General features: G+C 38.5%; 1 protein-coding gene across 6 annotated transcripts in view; it reads right to left on the reverse strand.

Moving 5' to 3' along the window:
* Positions 1-14,216, reverse strand: part of ALKBH8 (alkB homolog 8, tRNA methyltransferase) — a 48,589-nt gene extending 34,373 nt beyond the window's left edge. The window contains exons 1-5 of one of the 6 annotated variants that reach the window (XM_036427597.2): positions 14,132-14,216; positions 6,892-7,027; positions 3,525-3,762; positions 1,759-1,890; positions 997-1,092 (exon numbers count right to left, since the gene is read on the reverse strand). In XM_036427597.2, the coding sequence (XP_036283490.1) occupies positions 997-1,092; positions 1,759-1,890; positions 3,525-3,762; positions 6,892-7,027; positions 14,132-14,145 (616 nt within the window). In that variant the 5' untranslated portion in view covers positions 14,146-14,216. Of the gene's footprint in view, positions 1-996; positions 1,093-1,758; positions 1,891-3,524; positions 3,763-6,891; positions 7,028-10,362; positions 10,600-13,888; positions 13,911-14,020 lie in introns of those variants that run through there. The other 5 variants (XM_045577652.1, XM_036427593.2, XM_036427596.2 and 2 more) reach the window with 5 other exon arrangements.
* Between the last annotated feature and the right edge of the window lie 3,542 nt (positions 14,217-17,758).

Genomic DNA, 17,758 nt, shown 5'->3' on the forward strand with positions numbered 1-17,758 from the left:
CTCAGCCTGGTCAGTGATCGGGGCCAATTGGGGCCCATCTCACCCAGTCCTGATTGGGGCCAGCTGGCCAGGGGAAAAGGACCACAGGAGGCTGGGTGGCTGTGGGAGCTCCCTGAACACTAGGGGGCAGTTCCTGCATTGAGCATCTGCCTCCTTGTCTTAGCGACAGTTGTTTGGTCAATCAGTCATAAAGGTAACTTAGGCTTTTATATATATAGAATATATAGATTAGATAATCATTAGAAAAAACTGGTAACAGATATGAAAAATAATTCACAGGAAAAGAAATGCAAATGGCCAACCTCACTGCTAATCAGGTAATTATAAGGTTAAAATTTTTACAATTACCACATGTTGGCCAGCGTAGGGGGAAGCAGTACACATTTGGTAAGAATATCATGGTATAGTTGTTTTAAATAAACATAACTTTACACAGTCCTAATGTGCTAATCTCCCTTTAGAAACTCTTGCTTTGTGCATGAAGAGGCATGTACAAAGGCTTTCACTGAAGCACTACTTGTAAAAGCTAAAAACTAGAAATAAACGTCTATCCAAAGGGAACTAACTGAATAAACTATTATCACCATTCAAAAAATGGAAAATTATATAAGATCTCTAAAGGAACAAGAACAAGTTGGAGTGATAATGTAATATATTAAACAACATAATACTCATATTAACAACTATACACTTATATTTGGATGTAAACTCGCATGGTAAAGGTTTGGAATAATATATTCTAGACTGTCAATGGTACTACTAAGAAGAGGTATGGAAGTACAGACAGTGTTTAAGAGAAACCATAGCTTTATCTGTTTCTATGAAGTTTTTAACACAAAATTGCACTATTTATAATAGTTAATATAAATGTTGTAGTTTAATCAACTGTTTTGAAAGTTCACCTAAAAATGACAAATAAAACACCCTCAACTATGATTTACTTCTAATACATTAAATCTTTTTTTCCTGAATCAACATTTATTAACAATTTCTTACCTCCAGGTAATGGCTTGTCTTTATGTACATTGTTATTCTCATAGTGGAATTCATAACCAAAATGCTTTACTCTTCTGTGTTTTAAGGATTTTTGAACTGTATGAAGAGAATAAAGTACACTATTTGGGTAAAAAAGAATTTCATTCCTTCAGGTATTTCAAAATTAATATTATGAGTAAGGATTACATATAGTAACTTTTGTTAACTGCTAAGTTATTATCTTTAATAACATCAACATTCTAACTCATATCTGCTGTCCTTTTAAGTCTAAAGTGGTAGCAAACACTTAAAAAGTTTCCAATCAATCTGACAGAGCTAACTAAACACATACATTGCCAATCACAGACTGCTAATAACCTGGAAAGAGGCACAGTAACTAATTTGCAAATATCTCCAGGAGGCTCTCACGACATGATGATGGTATGGCAATGAACTGCTGATTCCTCAGAAGAAGCCTGCCTTACGGAGGAGAGGATCATATAAGATGATGTATGTAAATGAGCTTATAAATGTTAGGTCTACTAATGTGGGCTAATCAATATTAACCAGTTTGGATTTTAAAATTAATAGCTATATAAATGTTATTTATTATCAATACTACTAAGATTTGTCAGTGTGGCTTGTCTAACATTGGATCCAGGCTACTTTAGGTAATTTTGAGGAAACATCAGTTTTAATAAGCCAAATGAGAAGAAAAGAAGGATCAGTAACAAAGCATTTTGCAGACACTTTTAAAAATCAAATTTTAAAGTTTTTACTTACAATTTGGATTGTCTGTATCTTCTGTCCAACTAACACTTTCCAAAAGCAGTTTCTCGTCCTCAGAAGAAATAATTTCTTCTACTACTTTGAGGCCTGGAGGTAAAGCTTGAAGCCCCAACTCTTTCCACTGTGCTGTGGAAAACCAAATTAAAATAGTCACAATCAAAACTTAAAGTTCCTATATACAAATAACTCTGCCCAATAGTCATTTATTAGTTAAAAAACTCCCACTCCTCATTTTATGAACTAAGAATGCCAAAAGGCACAGCATACTAAAAGGACAAAGCAAAGAGCAAGATAAAAATTATGATACGTTTTACCCACTGCAATTACCAACAGCGAATAGAATAGTATCTACTTAAATATTCTGTTTGAACATAATGGAGTCATTTTTTTTTTTCCTTCTTTTAATCAAAATAACAAACTTAAGTTACTTTTCCTGGAGTCATTTTTTAAATCTAAGAAAATGTTTTTCAGTTCTAGACAAGATGGAGTCATAGGTGATCTTTGAATCTTCCTACAACCACATCAAAATTATAACTAACCCTCAGAATAACCATCTCTCTCACAAAATCTAGCTGAACAGACTGAAAATAAAGGGATGGAAAAAGAATTTCATGAAAATGAAAACAAGCAAAAAAAAAATAAAAAATAAAAAAGGATGGGGTAGCAATACTTATACCATACAAAATGGACTTTAAAACAAAGGCAAATGGACTTTAAAACAAGAGACAAAGAAGGACCCAGCAATTACACTTCTGGGTATTTATTTGAAGAAACAGGAAATACTAAATTGAAAAAGATATATACTCAATGCAGCATTTACAGTAGCCAAAATAAGGAAGCAAAGTAAGTGTACATCAATAGATTAATGAATAAAGAAGTGGTGCATATACACAATGGAATATGACAGCCATAAAAAAGAATGTCTTGCCATATATTGTACAACAACAATGATTGATCTAGAAGGTATCATGCTGAGTGAAATAAGTCAGACAAAGAAAAACAAATGCCAGATAATTTCACTTATATGTGGAATCTAAAAAACAAACTAAATGAACCATCAGAAGAGAAACAGAGAACATTTTGATTGTTGCCAGATGGAAAGGAGGTTGAGGGGTGGGTAAAAAAAAGAATAGGGCTTAATTAAGATGTACAAATCGGTAGTTATAGTATAGTCATGAGGATGTAAAGTACAGCATAGGGGATATAGTTGATAATATTCTAGCCCAGCCTGTGTGGCTCAGTGGTAGAGCATCAATCCAGAAACCAAGAGTTCACTGTTTGATTCACCATCAGGGCACATGCCCAGGTTGGGGGCTCAATCCCTAATATGGGGTATGCAGGGCTCCGCAACCAATGGATGACATTTCTCTTTCATGGATGTTTCTATCTCTCGAACCCTCTCCCTTCTTCTCTCTCTAAAAAATAATAAAAACATATAACTATGTTTCTGTATATGGTGTCAGATGGGTACCAAATTTATTAGGGCAATCACTTAGTAAGTTATATAAATGTCTAATCATTGGGTTGTGATTAGATATTTATTTAACATGTAACTAATATAATATTGAACATCAACCATAACTGAAAAAGTTATTGAAAGTAGAAAAAAAAAAGAAACAAGCTTTTCTCATAATATCTACAATATGCCTCTCTATAAACAAGTCAGATTGTCTATACAAATTAAAATCCCAACTTCAATGTGAAAAGTAAACTCAAACAAAAGCAAGAACTAGTTTGAAAATATACCTGTATGATAATACCTTTTTCCACAAAATTCAAGTACAGAATGATCTTTTGTCCTAAATCATTCACTATGTTTTGTCCATTGAGGGTAGCATAGGCTTTCTTGGATTCCTCTGTAGTTTTGTATGTGACAAATGAATAGGGCTTATTAGGTGGCATTAGGAGAGCATCCACCTGTCCGAGTTTCTCTAATTCTGGAAGCAGTTTGTTCCTACTCACACCATTACCCAAACCACCATTGGCAACAACCAGGATCTTAACAGAAAAAAAAGAAAGTTAATATGAACAGTTGATATCAACCTGTTTCTTTTTAAAATACCTTTTTAAATAAGGTTATTTTTAAATAACATTTCTACAAAGGTGTAATTATGAAAGAAAAAAGGGTTTCCTTAGAACTGTTATTTCATTTTCTAATTTCAATGTAAATCAATTTACTAAATATAGTATTTGGGAATTAAAAAGTATTCCTATGTTGTAAATAATACTGATTTTGAAATAGTAATTTCAGTAAAATATTCATTTCTTAATAACCTACATACAAACTAAAATATAACTTTTACTGTTCATAAATATAATTAAACATAATGAAAGAGGAAGAAAGGAGAAGGAACAAGGAATTACTGATACTTGCTTTTTTGCCAGACACTGGCCATATACTTTTACCTATTTAATCCTCATTAACATAATCTTCATAACAATTCTATAAAGTGGATAATATTAGCCCCACTTCATCAAGTAAGAAACTGAAGATGAGAAATATAGTATTAAGTGAAGGTAATGTTTAGGAGGAACTGGGCCTCAAACTTATTTCTGACTGTTTTCAGAATTCACTGTTGGTATCACCACCCTACAGTGTTTACTAAAAACTAAAAGTAAAGACAGTGACTCAGAAAACCAATTACAGGTTCCTTAAATATAAAATGGGAAAATTTTCCTCTGTGCCTGAGTAATTCATTCATTTTGTAATTTTTTTTTCTTTTTAAGTTTCATGCTGACTCCTGTCATTTACAGTCCTGCACACAATTATATTCAAGAAATTCTGATGATTCTAGTCTTTGTACTTAAAAACATCCTTCATGGTGTTAAGATCTTTGATTCATGACTCCTAAAAATTTTATAGCATAACGAAAGTAAACCACTAATGGCATACTTTCATCAGGTTCATCATTTATAGCAGATATTGGCAAACTTCTGAAAATGGTCACATAGTAAATATTTTAGGCTCCACAGGTCATACAAGTCTGTCACACAGTCTTATTTTTATTTAACAACCTTTAAAAATATAAAACTCACTCTTGCCTCACAAGCCAGAAGACAGTAGTTTGCCAATGTCTAATCTATAATAAACTGGAGATTGGAACATAATGTACTGGTTTCATATTCACAAAATGGAGCTATCTAGAATCTTGTTTTTAAAAAGCATATAATAAAACTAGAGGGCTGGTGCACGAAATTTGTGCACTTGGGGTGAGGGTGGTCCCTCAGCCTGGCATGCGCCCTCTTGCAGTCTGGGAGCCCTCAGGGAGTGGGCCTACGCTGGCAGTCGGACATCCTTAGCACTCCTCACAGTGGCAGCGGGAGGTAGGAGGCGGGATGCCCATGCGCTGGGCCTCTAGTTTGGTTATATGCAGCGATCGTTACAAATAAAAACATTTCCATATTCTCAAATCTAAGGAACTGCAAAGGTTTTATAATGGCCAGGGTCCACTGAGGAACTGAGGAAGATGTGAGGTGTGACTTGAAGAATAAAGTGGTCCTAAAAATGCTAAGTTCAGTGGGGGATGGAAGGGAGGAATTTATTTCCTATTACATGTGAGTTATACAATATAATTAAATGTAATAATTGTTTTATTTATCATTTCCAGCTAAGCAATTTCCCAATGATATGAAGTAGAGAATTAAAAAAAAAATTTTAAAGTTATCTTCAATCCTGACAATTTGAGGATCACTACTCTACAAAATCTCACAGTGGCTATAGATTTGCACAAAGCACCCATATTTATAACACCTAGTGAAAAGAGCATTTGTTCTCCCGGGGATAGATAATATATAATTAAAGGTCCATCTATAATTTTATTCCTTTTCCTTAAAATTATTGTGGAGAAAAATATCAAGCCTAAATAAATGGCACTTTGGAAGACACAAAGATAACAATAAAACTTCTAGAGCTCCGAATGAAAAGACAGACCCAAACAAAAAGCATGCTTCAGCGGGCGCCCATTTCTTTTCTTACCACTTCTCTTTGTGTTCCATGTAAGGAAAAGAAAGCAAATTACACTTGGGAAGAAATGAGAAAAGAGTATAATTTTCCAAACGCTGCACATCGTCTGTGGCTCTTGGCAGAAAGTGTATGCAGACGTATTAACCTAATCCCAACCTTCCCAAAGGTATTTGATTTAAATTCTCTGAAGTCATTAATATGTAACAAAATCTAAGTAAGCTCCTCACCTGCTAAATTTTAATCTCTCTCAAAGGAGTAGTCATTCCTAAACTATGGTACAGCACAGCAGACAGTGTATTCGTGATATAAGGGAAGGGTATTGGTCTGAAAGTCAGGAGACCTACATTTTAATCCCAGCTTCACCTTCTCAATTGTTTGTCTTTGGCCCTCAGTTAAATGATGGCTAAGCTTCCTTCCTACTCTTATCTTATATCATAAGAATACTTCCTATCCATATGGTACTTCAATGACTAATAAGTACTGTAAAATACATGTCCTCTTTAAAATCTAACAATCCAATAGGATAAAAAATGGGCAATGTTATGTCCTTACAAATGAAAAAAGCCAGGATCAAAGGATGCTGCTCATGTCCAATTAAGTGGAGGATCTAAGAGTCAAAGTAAAGTTTTCCTAATTCATAGGCCAGGAAGTCTCACAGTCCCATGTGTATAATTTTTGCCCTAAGATAATGAAAAGGCGTTGTAAATAAACTCTAATAAATAAAAAATGTCTTATAGCATATAATCAAAATACTTTATAATATGGATGAAAGAAGACTACAAAAAAAAATCTAGCTTTAGCTTCAGCCACAAAATATCGCTGGACATATCACAACCACTCAAAACCTTAGTTTTCTTATCTATTTCATAAGGTTTTTTAAAGATAATTAAAGATAATAATAAATATAAGTATTCTATATAAACTGTAAATAATGTATAGTTAACATATACCCACAATTTCTTCTAGTTTCAACAACACAATCAATGGAGATTCAAACTACACTAAGGCTAAGTCCAAAAATAGAAAGGTATATTTAATACAGATGCAATGCATGACTGAACAATAACAGCCCTCTTCTCTGAGCAATTTTTAGCAAATATTACTCTAGCATGTTAACATGACAATATGTTTACATTCAAATGATGATAATAGTTTTAGGTCACCTGCGTGGCATAGGATACTGTTTCAATGCCTTCATGTCTCAGCAAAGTATGCCTGGCTTTTATCTGTTTCCTTAAGAACTTCTTCTCAGTTTTACTGAGTTTGACATTACTTTGATGGTTGCTATCCATAGCAATACTGAAAAAAAAAAAAAAAAAAAAAAAAGTCAACTTTAAGAGTCTTAAAGGGATAGTTATAAAGATATTATCATATATTGTCTAGTATATAAAATAGTTCTATGTGACAATTCTTTTAAATTCTTACTTGACCTTTTACCAACCAACAGAAGTGAGAATAAACAGGTGCATGGACAATACTTAAGAAGGTAACAAAGAAGCAAGAACATCTAATAGCATGTCTTGGAATTCTACAAAACATCCCAATACTCTACCTCTATTAAGTAAGCTTTTTTACTATAGGTATTGTATCCCTTTACTTATGAAGTTCTAGGTAAAGTGTTGCATAGACAAATTTCACAAACATAATGTTAGGAAAGAAAAAAGGAGAAACAAAACAAATATCTCAAAGAAGAACATACAGTTCAAAATCCAAAAGTAAGGCATATATTGTTTAGAAATACATAGCAAAATGTAAATAAAGGCAAGGAAATGATTAACACAAAGTTCAGAAAGACGTTTGTCTGGGAGGGAAGAGAGGAATGTGATGTGAAAGGGACATAGGTCATTAGTGGTGTTTGCATAGCCATGTAGTGTTCAAGGAGAGGACAAGCTGGCCAGTGCAGCTCAGTGGGTTGGTGCGCAGTCCTGTATACGAAAAGGTGGCGGGTTCCATTTCCAGTCAGAGCACAGACCCAGACCGTGGTTTCAATCCCTGATCGGGCATGTGTGGGAGGCAACATCGGTGTGTGGGAAGCAACATTGATGTTTCTCTCTCCCTCGCTCTCTCTCTCTTTCTTTCCTTCCTCTCTCAAAAAATAAAGAGGAAAGAGTTTCAACAATAAAGATAAATTTTTTGAAAAAGAGAGGAAATGAGGTTAGAAAATTTTAGGAGTCATCATTAGACAGGAAGGGGATGATAGCTAAATCGATACTTTTAACATTATACTAATTATAATGGTTTATTCTAATATCTGTCCCCTTCCATTGAACTATGAGCTCTTGAAACCGAGATTAAATTGTATTTTTTTTTTTTTTGGTCTGTTTCCCCAGGCCCCCTGCAGTGCTATGAGACAGTGTTTAGGGTTCTAGGTTCTAGGTTCAAATTTCAGCTCTAACACTTAAGCTGACCCTGTGTGAGTTAATGATTTATTTCTATAATTAGGTTTCTTCAGCTATAAAATAGGAATAGCGCCTAGCTTGGCACATAACTCCTTCCAAACACTGGACTAAAAAATGTCACCAAACTGTAGCATGGCTTCTAGCAGCATAAAGACATGTCCCTAGGATGACCCCAATAAGTAATGCCTAAGAGAACTCAAAATGCTGCCTGGACATTTTGCTATTTACTCTAGCAACACCTGACCATAGGCCCCTGACCTCCCTTTCTTAGAGCACTTACTAAAAAGGGCTTACAATTGTGAATATGTATCTCAGAGAGCCATTCCTTTGAAATGTAATCGTTAGGAGAGATAGGGCCTGTCCCGCAGTCTCTGTGGCAAGACAGAATCCAAACCTCATAACTGCCAGTAGCAAACAAAGCTGGCCCAGATGTGTGTACTGACCAACCTCTTGTATATTTTCATGTGTCTGACTCTACTGAGCAGTTCTATCCCAACCCCATTATCCTTTTAAAACAGCCCTACTGTCAGTAGTTACTAAACAAAATGTCCTCACTGCTGTCACTAATGTCTGGCTGTGTTAATCTTTGACACTCTCTCATAACTTTGTTACAAGGATTAAATAAGTCTATTATCAAATCACTGTCAATTTCCAGAAGAACCAGGTTAGAATAATTTAAGAAGAAAAGAAAAGGCGAGACCTTCAAAGGAACTATCTTACTGTCATTCCATGCCAAGGTCATCACCTTTGGCATGGCACCTTTGCAGTACGCAGTGGAGAACGGGATAAATGCACGGAGACTTTTTTTCTTAGTACGTCACATGAGCGAAGACTGCGAAGTGGAAGAAATGAGAAAGATGCTGCACATCTTTGTAAAAGTCTGACATTAAGAGTCCAGCACCAGCAGATGGAGCCTCCTAATCACATTTCTATCATTGCCTTTCCCTTCTCCTCGCTCAGTCATGCAATGTCACTATTACAGTGAAGAAACAAAGCCAGATAGCTCCGGGTGCTCATTTGTTCCCTATTCCGGTGACTTGGCAATGGACTGGCCCAGCGGGTCTGTCACCTCAACAAGGAAAAGGCTGTTACCAGCTGCTGAGGTTTGGAGGTGCCCCTTTCTAACAAGGCCACCTCCCTGGCCAAGGAATTCCCACTATTGCACAAAGGCTTGGATGCTCCTTGCCATGTTGCAGGAGTGCTATGGGATGTTACAGAAGTGAGGACACTTTGCTGGAATACTAGACATGAAAGTCAAGTCTAATCATGCTCAGCCTACGCACACTCCCTGGAGGATAACAAAAGTTTAGAGATCATACATGCTCTGCTAGTAAGTTAAACCCAAATATATCCAATTGGATATTGCCCTAAATGGTAATAGTAGTATATGCGTCTGTACCCTCCTTAAATAATAGAATACCTATAATGAACAAGCATTATAAACCGATGTTCTTGTGCTTATATATAAATTATACTTAATTAATAACAAAGATTAGAAAGAACTAAAATTCCTATCAAATAGGCCTGATTATGAAGTATAGCACAGAAATAGAGGGTATACATATAAATCTCTAGGACTTATAAGTAGTTAGTGATAAAGGTTGCCTCCATGAAGGGGAAATGGGTAAATGGGCATGGCAATGAAAGTGAGCTTTCCTCTTTTGTAACTTTTTAATTTATTTATATATTTTTAAATATATTTTTATTGATTTCAGAGAGGAAGGGAGAGGGAGGGAGAGAGAAACATCAATGATGAGAGAGAATCACTGATCAGCTGCCTCCTGAATGCCCCCTATTGGGTTTTGAATCCACAACTTGGGCATGGGTCGTTGACTGGAATGGAACATGGGACCCTTCTGTTCACAGGCTGACGGTCTATCCACTGAGCCAAACTGGCTAGGGCAGTAACTTCTTAATGTGGCTATTCAAATTGTATTACCTATTAAAATTCTTTAAAAGTTGAAATTAGGAAAAAAAAAACCAACTGACTCCATACTTTTCTTATCAATTCATTTTAATTCCTTGAACACCTACACTATATTTTTATGCCCTCATTAATTTGTCTATTTTCCATCTTATTTCTCTAACTGATTACAAAGTAAGCTCTATGAAAGTAGAAAGTCTGTCTGAATTCTTCACCTGGTAGCACGTAGCACCAAGAACAGGATCTAGCGCCTAATGAAGATTTATTGAGTAAACCTAAACTTATTAAACTTACTAACCCTGCCATCTTACTTCCCAGTCCTCTTCTTCAGAATTTTGGGTTTGGTTAATGTTTTCACTAATACTTGGTGTGCATCTCTATCCTGTAGTTGTCACACCGTGGCATAATTTTACCTGTTTGTGTGTTGTACTCATCCCTAAGGCTGACATCTACTTGAGGGCACAGACTTGAATGCCTGGCATTCAGCAGAACTGAAATCACTGGCCCCATGGTCTTGGATTACTCAAGTAATAGCACAGGAAGAGAGGACCCAAATAAATAAAATCAGAAACAAGAGGTGAAGTAACAACCAATCCTGCAGAAATATAAAGGATTATGAAAAAATACTATGAACAACTCCAACAAAATGGACAACCTAGACAAGATGGATATATTCTTAGAAAAATACAAGCTCCCAAAACTCACTCAGGAAGAATAAAAAAAAAACAAAAACAAACAAACAAACAAACAACAACAACAAAAAAAAACCCTGAATAGGCCTATAACTACCAAAAAAACTGAAGCAGTGATCAAAAATCTCCCAGCAAACAAAAGCCCTGGTCCGACAGCTTTACAGGGAACTTCTACCAAGCATTCAAAGAAGAACTAAAACCTATCCTCCTCAGACTATTCCAAAAAACTCAAGAGGAAGGCACACTTCCAAGCTCTTTCTATGAAGCCAGCATCACCCTAATTCCAAAACCAGATAAAGACACCACACAAAAAGAGAACTACAGGCCAATATCCTTGATGAACATAGATGCTAAAATCCTCAACAAAATTCTAGCAAATCGGATTCAGCATTACATTAGAAAGATCATACACCAATATCAACCGATGCAGAAAAAGCACTTGACAAAACCCAACACCCTTTCTTGATAAAAAACTCTCAGCAAAGTGGGAATAGAGGGATCATACCTCAACATAATAAAAGCCTTATATGACAAACCTATAGCCAACATCATACTCAATGGGCAAAAACTAAAACCATTTCCCCTAAGAACAGGAACAAGACACGAATGCCCACTCTCACCACTCCTGTTAGACATAGTACTGGAAATGCTAGCCAAAGCAATCAGACAAGAAGAAACAAAAGGCATCCACATTGGAAAAGAAGTAGTAAAATTCACAGATGACATGATACTATATATAGAAAACTGCAAAGACTGCATCAAGAAACTACTAGACCTAATAAATGAATATGGCAACATTGCAGGATACAAAATTAACACCCAGAAATCTATGGCTTTTTTTATACACCAATAATGAACTCACAGAAAGAGAAATGAAAAAAAAAAAATCCATTTACCACTATATCAAAAAAATTTAAGATATCTAGGAATAAACTTAACTAAGAAGGTAAATGCCTGTACTCCAAAAACTATAGGGCATTGAAAAAAGAGATAGAGGAAGACATAAACAAATGGAAGAGCATACCATGTTCATGGATTGGTAGAATCAACACCATTAAAATGTCCATACTAAACAAAGCACTCTACAGATTCAATGCAATCCCCATTAAAACCAACGGCATATTTCAAAGATCTAGAACAAACTCTCCAAAAATTCTTCTGGAATAAAAAAAAGACCCTGAGTAGCCACGCAATCCTGAGAAAGAAGAACAAAGTTGGAGGAATCACAATAACAGATAGCAAGCTATATTACCAAGGCAAGGTTCTCAAAACTTCCTAGTACTGGCACAAGAACAGACATATAGACCAATGGAACAGAACAGCAAACCCAGAAATTGACCCAAGCCATTGTGCTCAATTAATATTTGACAAAGGAGGCAAGAGCATACAATGGAGTCAAGACAGTCTCTTCAATAAATGATGCTGGGAAATTTGATCAGATGCATGCAAAAAAACCTAAACTAGATCACCAATTTAAACCATACACAAAACAAACTCAAATGGCTAAAGGAATTAAATGTATGGGAAACCATAAAAATCCTAAAAGACTCCATAGGCATAGATATGTCATAGCAATAGCTCACCAATACAGCTCCAAAGGCAATGGAGACTAAGGAGAAAATAAACAAATGGGACCACATCAAAATAAAAAGCTTCGGCACAGCAAAAGAAACCATCAATAAAACGACAAGATAGCCCACTATGTGGAAAAACATATTTGCCCATGATATTTCAGATAAAGGTTTAATCTCCAAAATTTACAGAGAACTCATACAACTTAAAAAAAGGAAGATAAATGATCCAATAAAAAAAAAATGGGCAAAGCATCTAAATAGACACTTTTCAAAAGAGGACATACAGAAGGCCCAGAGACATATGAAAATATGCTCAAAGTCATAATCATCTGAGAGATGCAAATCAAAACGACAATGAGACACCATCTCACACCTGTCAGAATGGTTATCATCAACAAATAACAAGTGCTGGTGAGGATGCGGAGAAAAAGGAACCCTCCTGCACTGCTGGTGGGAATGCAGACTGGTGCAGCCACTGTGGTGAACAGTATGGAGTTTCCTCAAAAAACTAAAAATGGCCGGCACCTGTTTGGCTCAGTGGATAGAGCGTTGGCCTGCGGACTGAAGGGTCCCGGGTTCGATTCTGGTCAAGGGCATGTACCTTGGTTTTGGGCACATCCCCAGTGGGGGAGTGTGCAAGAGGCAGCTGGTCGATGATTCTCTCGCATCGATGTTTCTAACTCTCTATCCCTCTCTCTTCCTCTCTATGAAAAATCAATAAAATATATTTTTTAAAAAACAACAAAAAACTAAAAATGGAACTCCCATTTGACTCAGTAATCCCATTTCTAGGACTAAATCCACCCCCCCCAAAAAAAACAAAACAAAAAACAACAACACAGAAACACCAATCAGAAAGGATATATGCACCCTTATGTTCATAGCAGCACAACTTACAATTGCTAAGATTTGGAAACAACCTAAGTGCTCATCAGCAGATGGGTGAATTAAAAAACTGTGGTACATCTACATAATGGACTACTACGCTGCTATAAAAAAGAAGGAACTTTTACCATTTGCAACAGCATGGATGGACCTGGAGAGCATTATGCTAAGCGAAATAAGCCAGTCAGAGAAAGGTAAATATCACATGATCTCACTCATTTGTGGGATATAATGATCAACATAATTGAATGAACAAGAATAGATCTGGAGACAAATGGCAGGGGAGGAGGGTTCGAGAGCAAACAAAGGACGTGTATGCATGCATAGTAGCATAACCAATGCATACAGACACTGGGGTAGAGGTAGGGGGCAATGGGGGAATGGGGGGGGAGAGGAGATATATGTAAAACTTCAGACTATAATAACAAATAAAGAAAAGCGCACAGGAAGATGCAGCTGTGAGAGTGACCAGACCTCCAGCAATGCCTTTCGGCCCCTGGCTTGGCAGGGGTCAGAAACCCCAAGAAGCTGGGAACTAACACTCCCCAGGCTACGACCATCAGTTCCCATAGCAAACCTAAGACTGACACAGACACCACGTGAGCGTCAGCGCCGAACACAAACACAGGCCCTTCAAACACCGACAGGGCCGCCCTATGGTGCAACCTACTGCCCAGGGGCCGCACCCGGAAACGCTGGGGACAGCCCCCCTCTCCCTGGGTCCTCAGCCCGGCGCGGGGAGGCCGAGAGACCGCACAGGCCGCCGACCGAAAGCGACGATCGCAGTCATCGTGCCCGCCGGTCATCGGGCCACAAACCTCCGCCTCGGCTCCGGCAGGGCCCCCGCCCCGCGAGGGCTCTCTCCTTCGCCCGCCTCTCCCATCGGGGCCAGAAAGTGCGGCGGGTACTCACGTCTCGCCCAGCCTCCCCTGGGCGCGGCCATGTTGGAGGCCACCGCACTACATTTCCCATGAGCCTGCGGGCGACGCAGGGCGCTCCCACAATCCCCTTCGCCTCCCTGTGTTCCTGATCCCTCTTTCTCCGCAAAGAGGCTTAGGGCAGTAAATCTTCCTCCCTGACAATGAACATTCTTATTTGGGGAAATAGCAAAGGTTGGGAGAGCAGCTTATTAGAGGTAGCTCCCAAGTGGGCGCGGTCGAGCAGGTTTGTCTCCCTCGGGCCCTGGGGTCTGAAAGATAACATCGCAGGAGGGAGGAAGGTGGGAGGGAGGGAGAGAAGGGCGGGAGTTGCTTGAATGCGCTAGGGCAGTGGTCGGCAAACTGCGGCTCGCGAGCCACGCGCGGCTCTTCTACAAAATACCACGTGCGGGTGCACACGTACAGTGCGATTGAAACTTTGTGGCCCATGCACAGAGTCGATTTTCGGCTCTCAAAAGAAATTTGAATCCTTGTACTATTGATATTTGGCTCTGTTGATTAATGAGTGTTACGAAGCGAGTCCCCAAGAGATAAACCACCAGAGCCAATTTGATCAAGCATGCAAGAGTTTATTACAGATTCGAATCCGGGTTCAAACCTTGGCTGACACAGCTGCCGGCAAACACCCAGGCAAGAGCCCCGATGGAGGGGCAGTCCCTCCTTTTATACCTCTTTTTCCCATCCCATCCCACTGTTGGTCTCTCACTCTCTCATTGGCCCCTCAGGACAAAGAACTGGCCGTCTTTAGCTGTTTTTTAGGTGATTTACACAACCTGGCCTGTTTTGCTTCAAACAGAATGTTTGCAGTGTTTTATGACCCCGATTTCCCAGCCTGATGTGGAGGGAGGCCTGCATGTCCCACCCAAAGGAACTCCCGGCACTGAGTAATGACTGACTTTATTTTTTTAAACTTTTTCCCCCTGGCCTGGTCTGTCTCCAGAGTCCTTATCTCTTGGGCAGAGGGGCCGACTGTCACAATGAGCTTGCCCACCGCAGAGTGATGGAGGATGTGTGGAAGAATGTGGACACAGGTGGGACAGGCCAGGTGGGCTGTGCCAGATTGTAGTAGACTTTGCATATTGTTATTCTGTAAACTAAAGGCGGTCGCTGAAAGGAATGGAGTAATAGGATCTGAGCTTCTCCTGGAAGGTGGAAGGAGAGACTATAAGTCAAGAGATCAGCCCCGCCTGAGTGCCTCATTCCAGTCAGGGTATATGCTCGGTGTGGCCTCGGTCCTCAGTGTGGAGCTTGCAGGAGGCAGCCCATCAATTATTCTCTCTCAGCATGGATGTTTCTAGCGCTCATTCCCTCTCCCTTACTCTCTGAAATCAATTAAAAAAAATTTTTAAATAAAAATAAGGAGGCCATTTAACAGATTGTTGCAATGGTAAAGTGAAAAGTAATAAATTATTAACTGGGACACAGCAGTGGCAGACAGAAAGGAAAAACATTTGGGAAAAAAAGATGCAGGAGAGGGTGATGATTAGCCATTGATCCTGCTCTCCTGTTATTTGTGAGTGGTATAAATATAATCATTGTGCCTACATTGGATTAGGAGCTACTAGTACATAAATAAGTACAGGGAGTGGAGAGGAAATGCTTCCCTATAAGTTGATACAATACCCCTACTCACACCCCCACAACATCAGTAACAGTAAGGGCTGGCTGGCCAGTCAGTGCCATTAGTGAAAAGAGACTTGTTCAGAGGAATGATTTGTATGAAGAATAGAGGTTGGGAGACAGATAGGCAGCCGTTGCAATAGGCTGGGAAAGAGCAGTGATGTTAAAACTGAATAGCAAAAGTGAAGAGGCAAATGCAAACTAGAGATGTCAGATCCACCAGACTTTGCAAAGTTCTGAAGAGGGCAAAGTGGAAACACCTTCACCCATGGTCTTGCTCCTACACTACTAGAGGCTTTCAAAAACATAGTCTGGTAGCACTTCCTGTGATGATGGAAATTTTTATAATATGAGTTGTCCAATATGGTAGCCATAGGCACATGTAGCACTTGAGCATTTCAGGTGTGGCTAATACAATTAAGAAACTGAAGTTTGAATTCTAAAAACTTAAATAAGTGGCTAGGGTCTACCAAATTGAACAATATTAAATGTCCTCTTATCTCCTATTGGCTAAATTCAATTATTTTATTTCTGTATCCATCCTACTTTTAAAACTTTCAAAATTCTTAGAGTTCTGTCTCTTAATGTTACCGGAAACCCCTAGGTGACCTAGGGCTGCCTGCAATTGTGTCTAATACCGAAGGCAGGGTTGAATTATATTAGGCATTTATTGTGAAGGCTAGCCAATCAAGGTCAGCATGTCATTTATAATTGCTTTCGGTTACCAGTGATGGAAAATTGATCTGATCATTTAAATAAATAGCTATTTTTCCTCAAATGACCAACTATCAGGCAAAAGTAATCACTGGCCTTGGTTTTGCTGTTCAAAAACATCATCAAGACATTTCTAGTCTCCTGTTCCACCATCCTTGGTAAATTAACTTTTTATCCTCATTCTTGAAGCTTGCTGGTTATGAGGTGGCTTTTGTACTAGGATCTCTAGCTAGAACAAAGCAGCAGAGTCTTTGTCTTTTCATCCAACGGATGAAGCTCCAGATGGACAACCCCCACCTTGTTACGTTGATCACACATGGATTGCATACCATTATAGGCAGAATAATGGGTCCCCAAAGATATTCACACTCTAATCCTCAGAACCTCTGACTATGCAGATATGGTATAATTAAGACTGCAAACATTTTCTAGGGGCACAGTACAACCACCCAATTTTTTAAGAGCAGAACATTTACTACTCTGGCTGGAGCGAGACAGATCAAGCAGAGAGATCCCAGGTGTGCAAGGACTGGAGAAAGGCTCCTGTGAGGGAGGGCAACCTCCAGCTGGTAGCCAGCAAAGAAATGGGAACCTCTGTCTTGCAACCACAAAGAACTGGATTCTGCCAGCAACCTGAATAGGCTTGGAAGCAGATCCTTCCCAGAGCATCTTGATAAGAGCCAGGCCAGCGAACTCCTTAATTCTGTCCTTAGGAAACGCAAAGCTGAGAAACCAAGCCAGCCAACCCAAGCCAGTGACCAACAGAACTGTGAAATAAATTTGTGCTAATTTGTTACAGCAGCCAGAGAAAACTATTACACATGCTTACTCTAGAGTCTCGCTAAAGAGAGTAGAATTGCTGCAACTAATTAGGACAGTCATGATTAATTCCATAGGTCTGGGCTAAGGCCCATCCCCGTGATCAAAATACTCTGATAGCCTACATTCCGTCTGCAGAAAAATATAATTAGTGTCTATTAGCAAGAACAAAAGATGGGAGAATAGTTGTTTGGTAGATAATTAACAGAATGTTTCATAAGGGAGTTGAACAACATGTGTCTGGATTTTCATAATATCATCTCAAAACCTAAGGGAAGGATTCTAGAAGGATGAGCACTCCCATAACTAACAAAGCATTCAAAGCGAGAATTCCAATAGCTGCTGTATTTCTACTTCAAGATTCGTCCATCAGGAAAGATCCGAAAAGTTCCCAACAACCCTTAAAAACTGTTATGTTTTTACTCTGGTTCCAAAGTATGATACCTTGACACTGCAGTTTCAAGT

Source organism: Pipistrellus kuhlii, unplaced genomic scaffold (genome assembly GCF_014108245.1).
Source record: "Pipistrellus kuhlii isolate mPipKuh1 unplaced genomic scaffold, mPipKuh1.p scaffold_m20_p_9, whole genome shotgun sequence".
Classification (NCBI taxonomy): Eukaryota; Metazoa; Chordata; class Mammalia; order Chiroptera; family Vespertilionidae; genus Pipistrellus; species Pipistrellus kuhlii.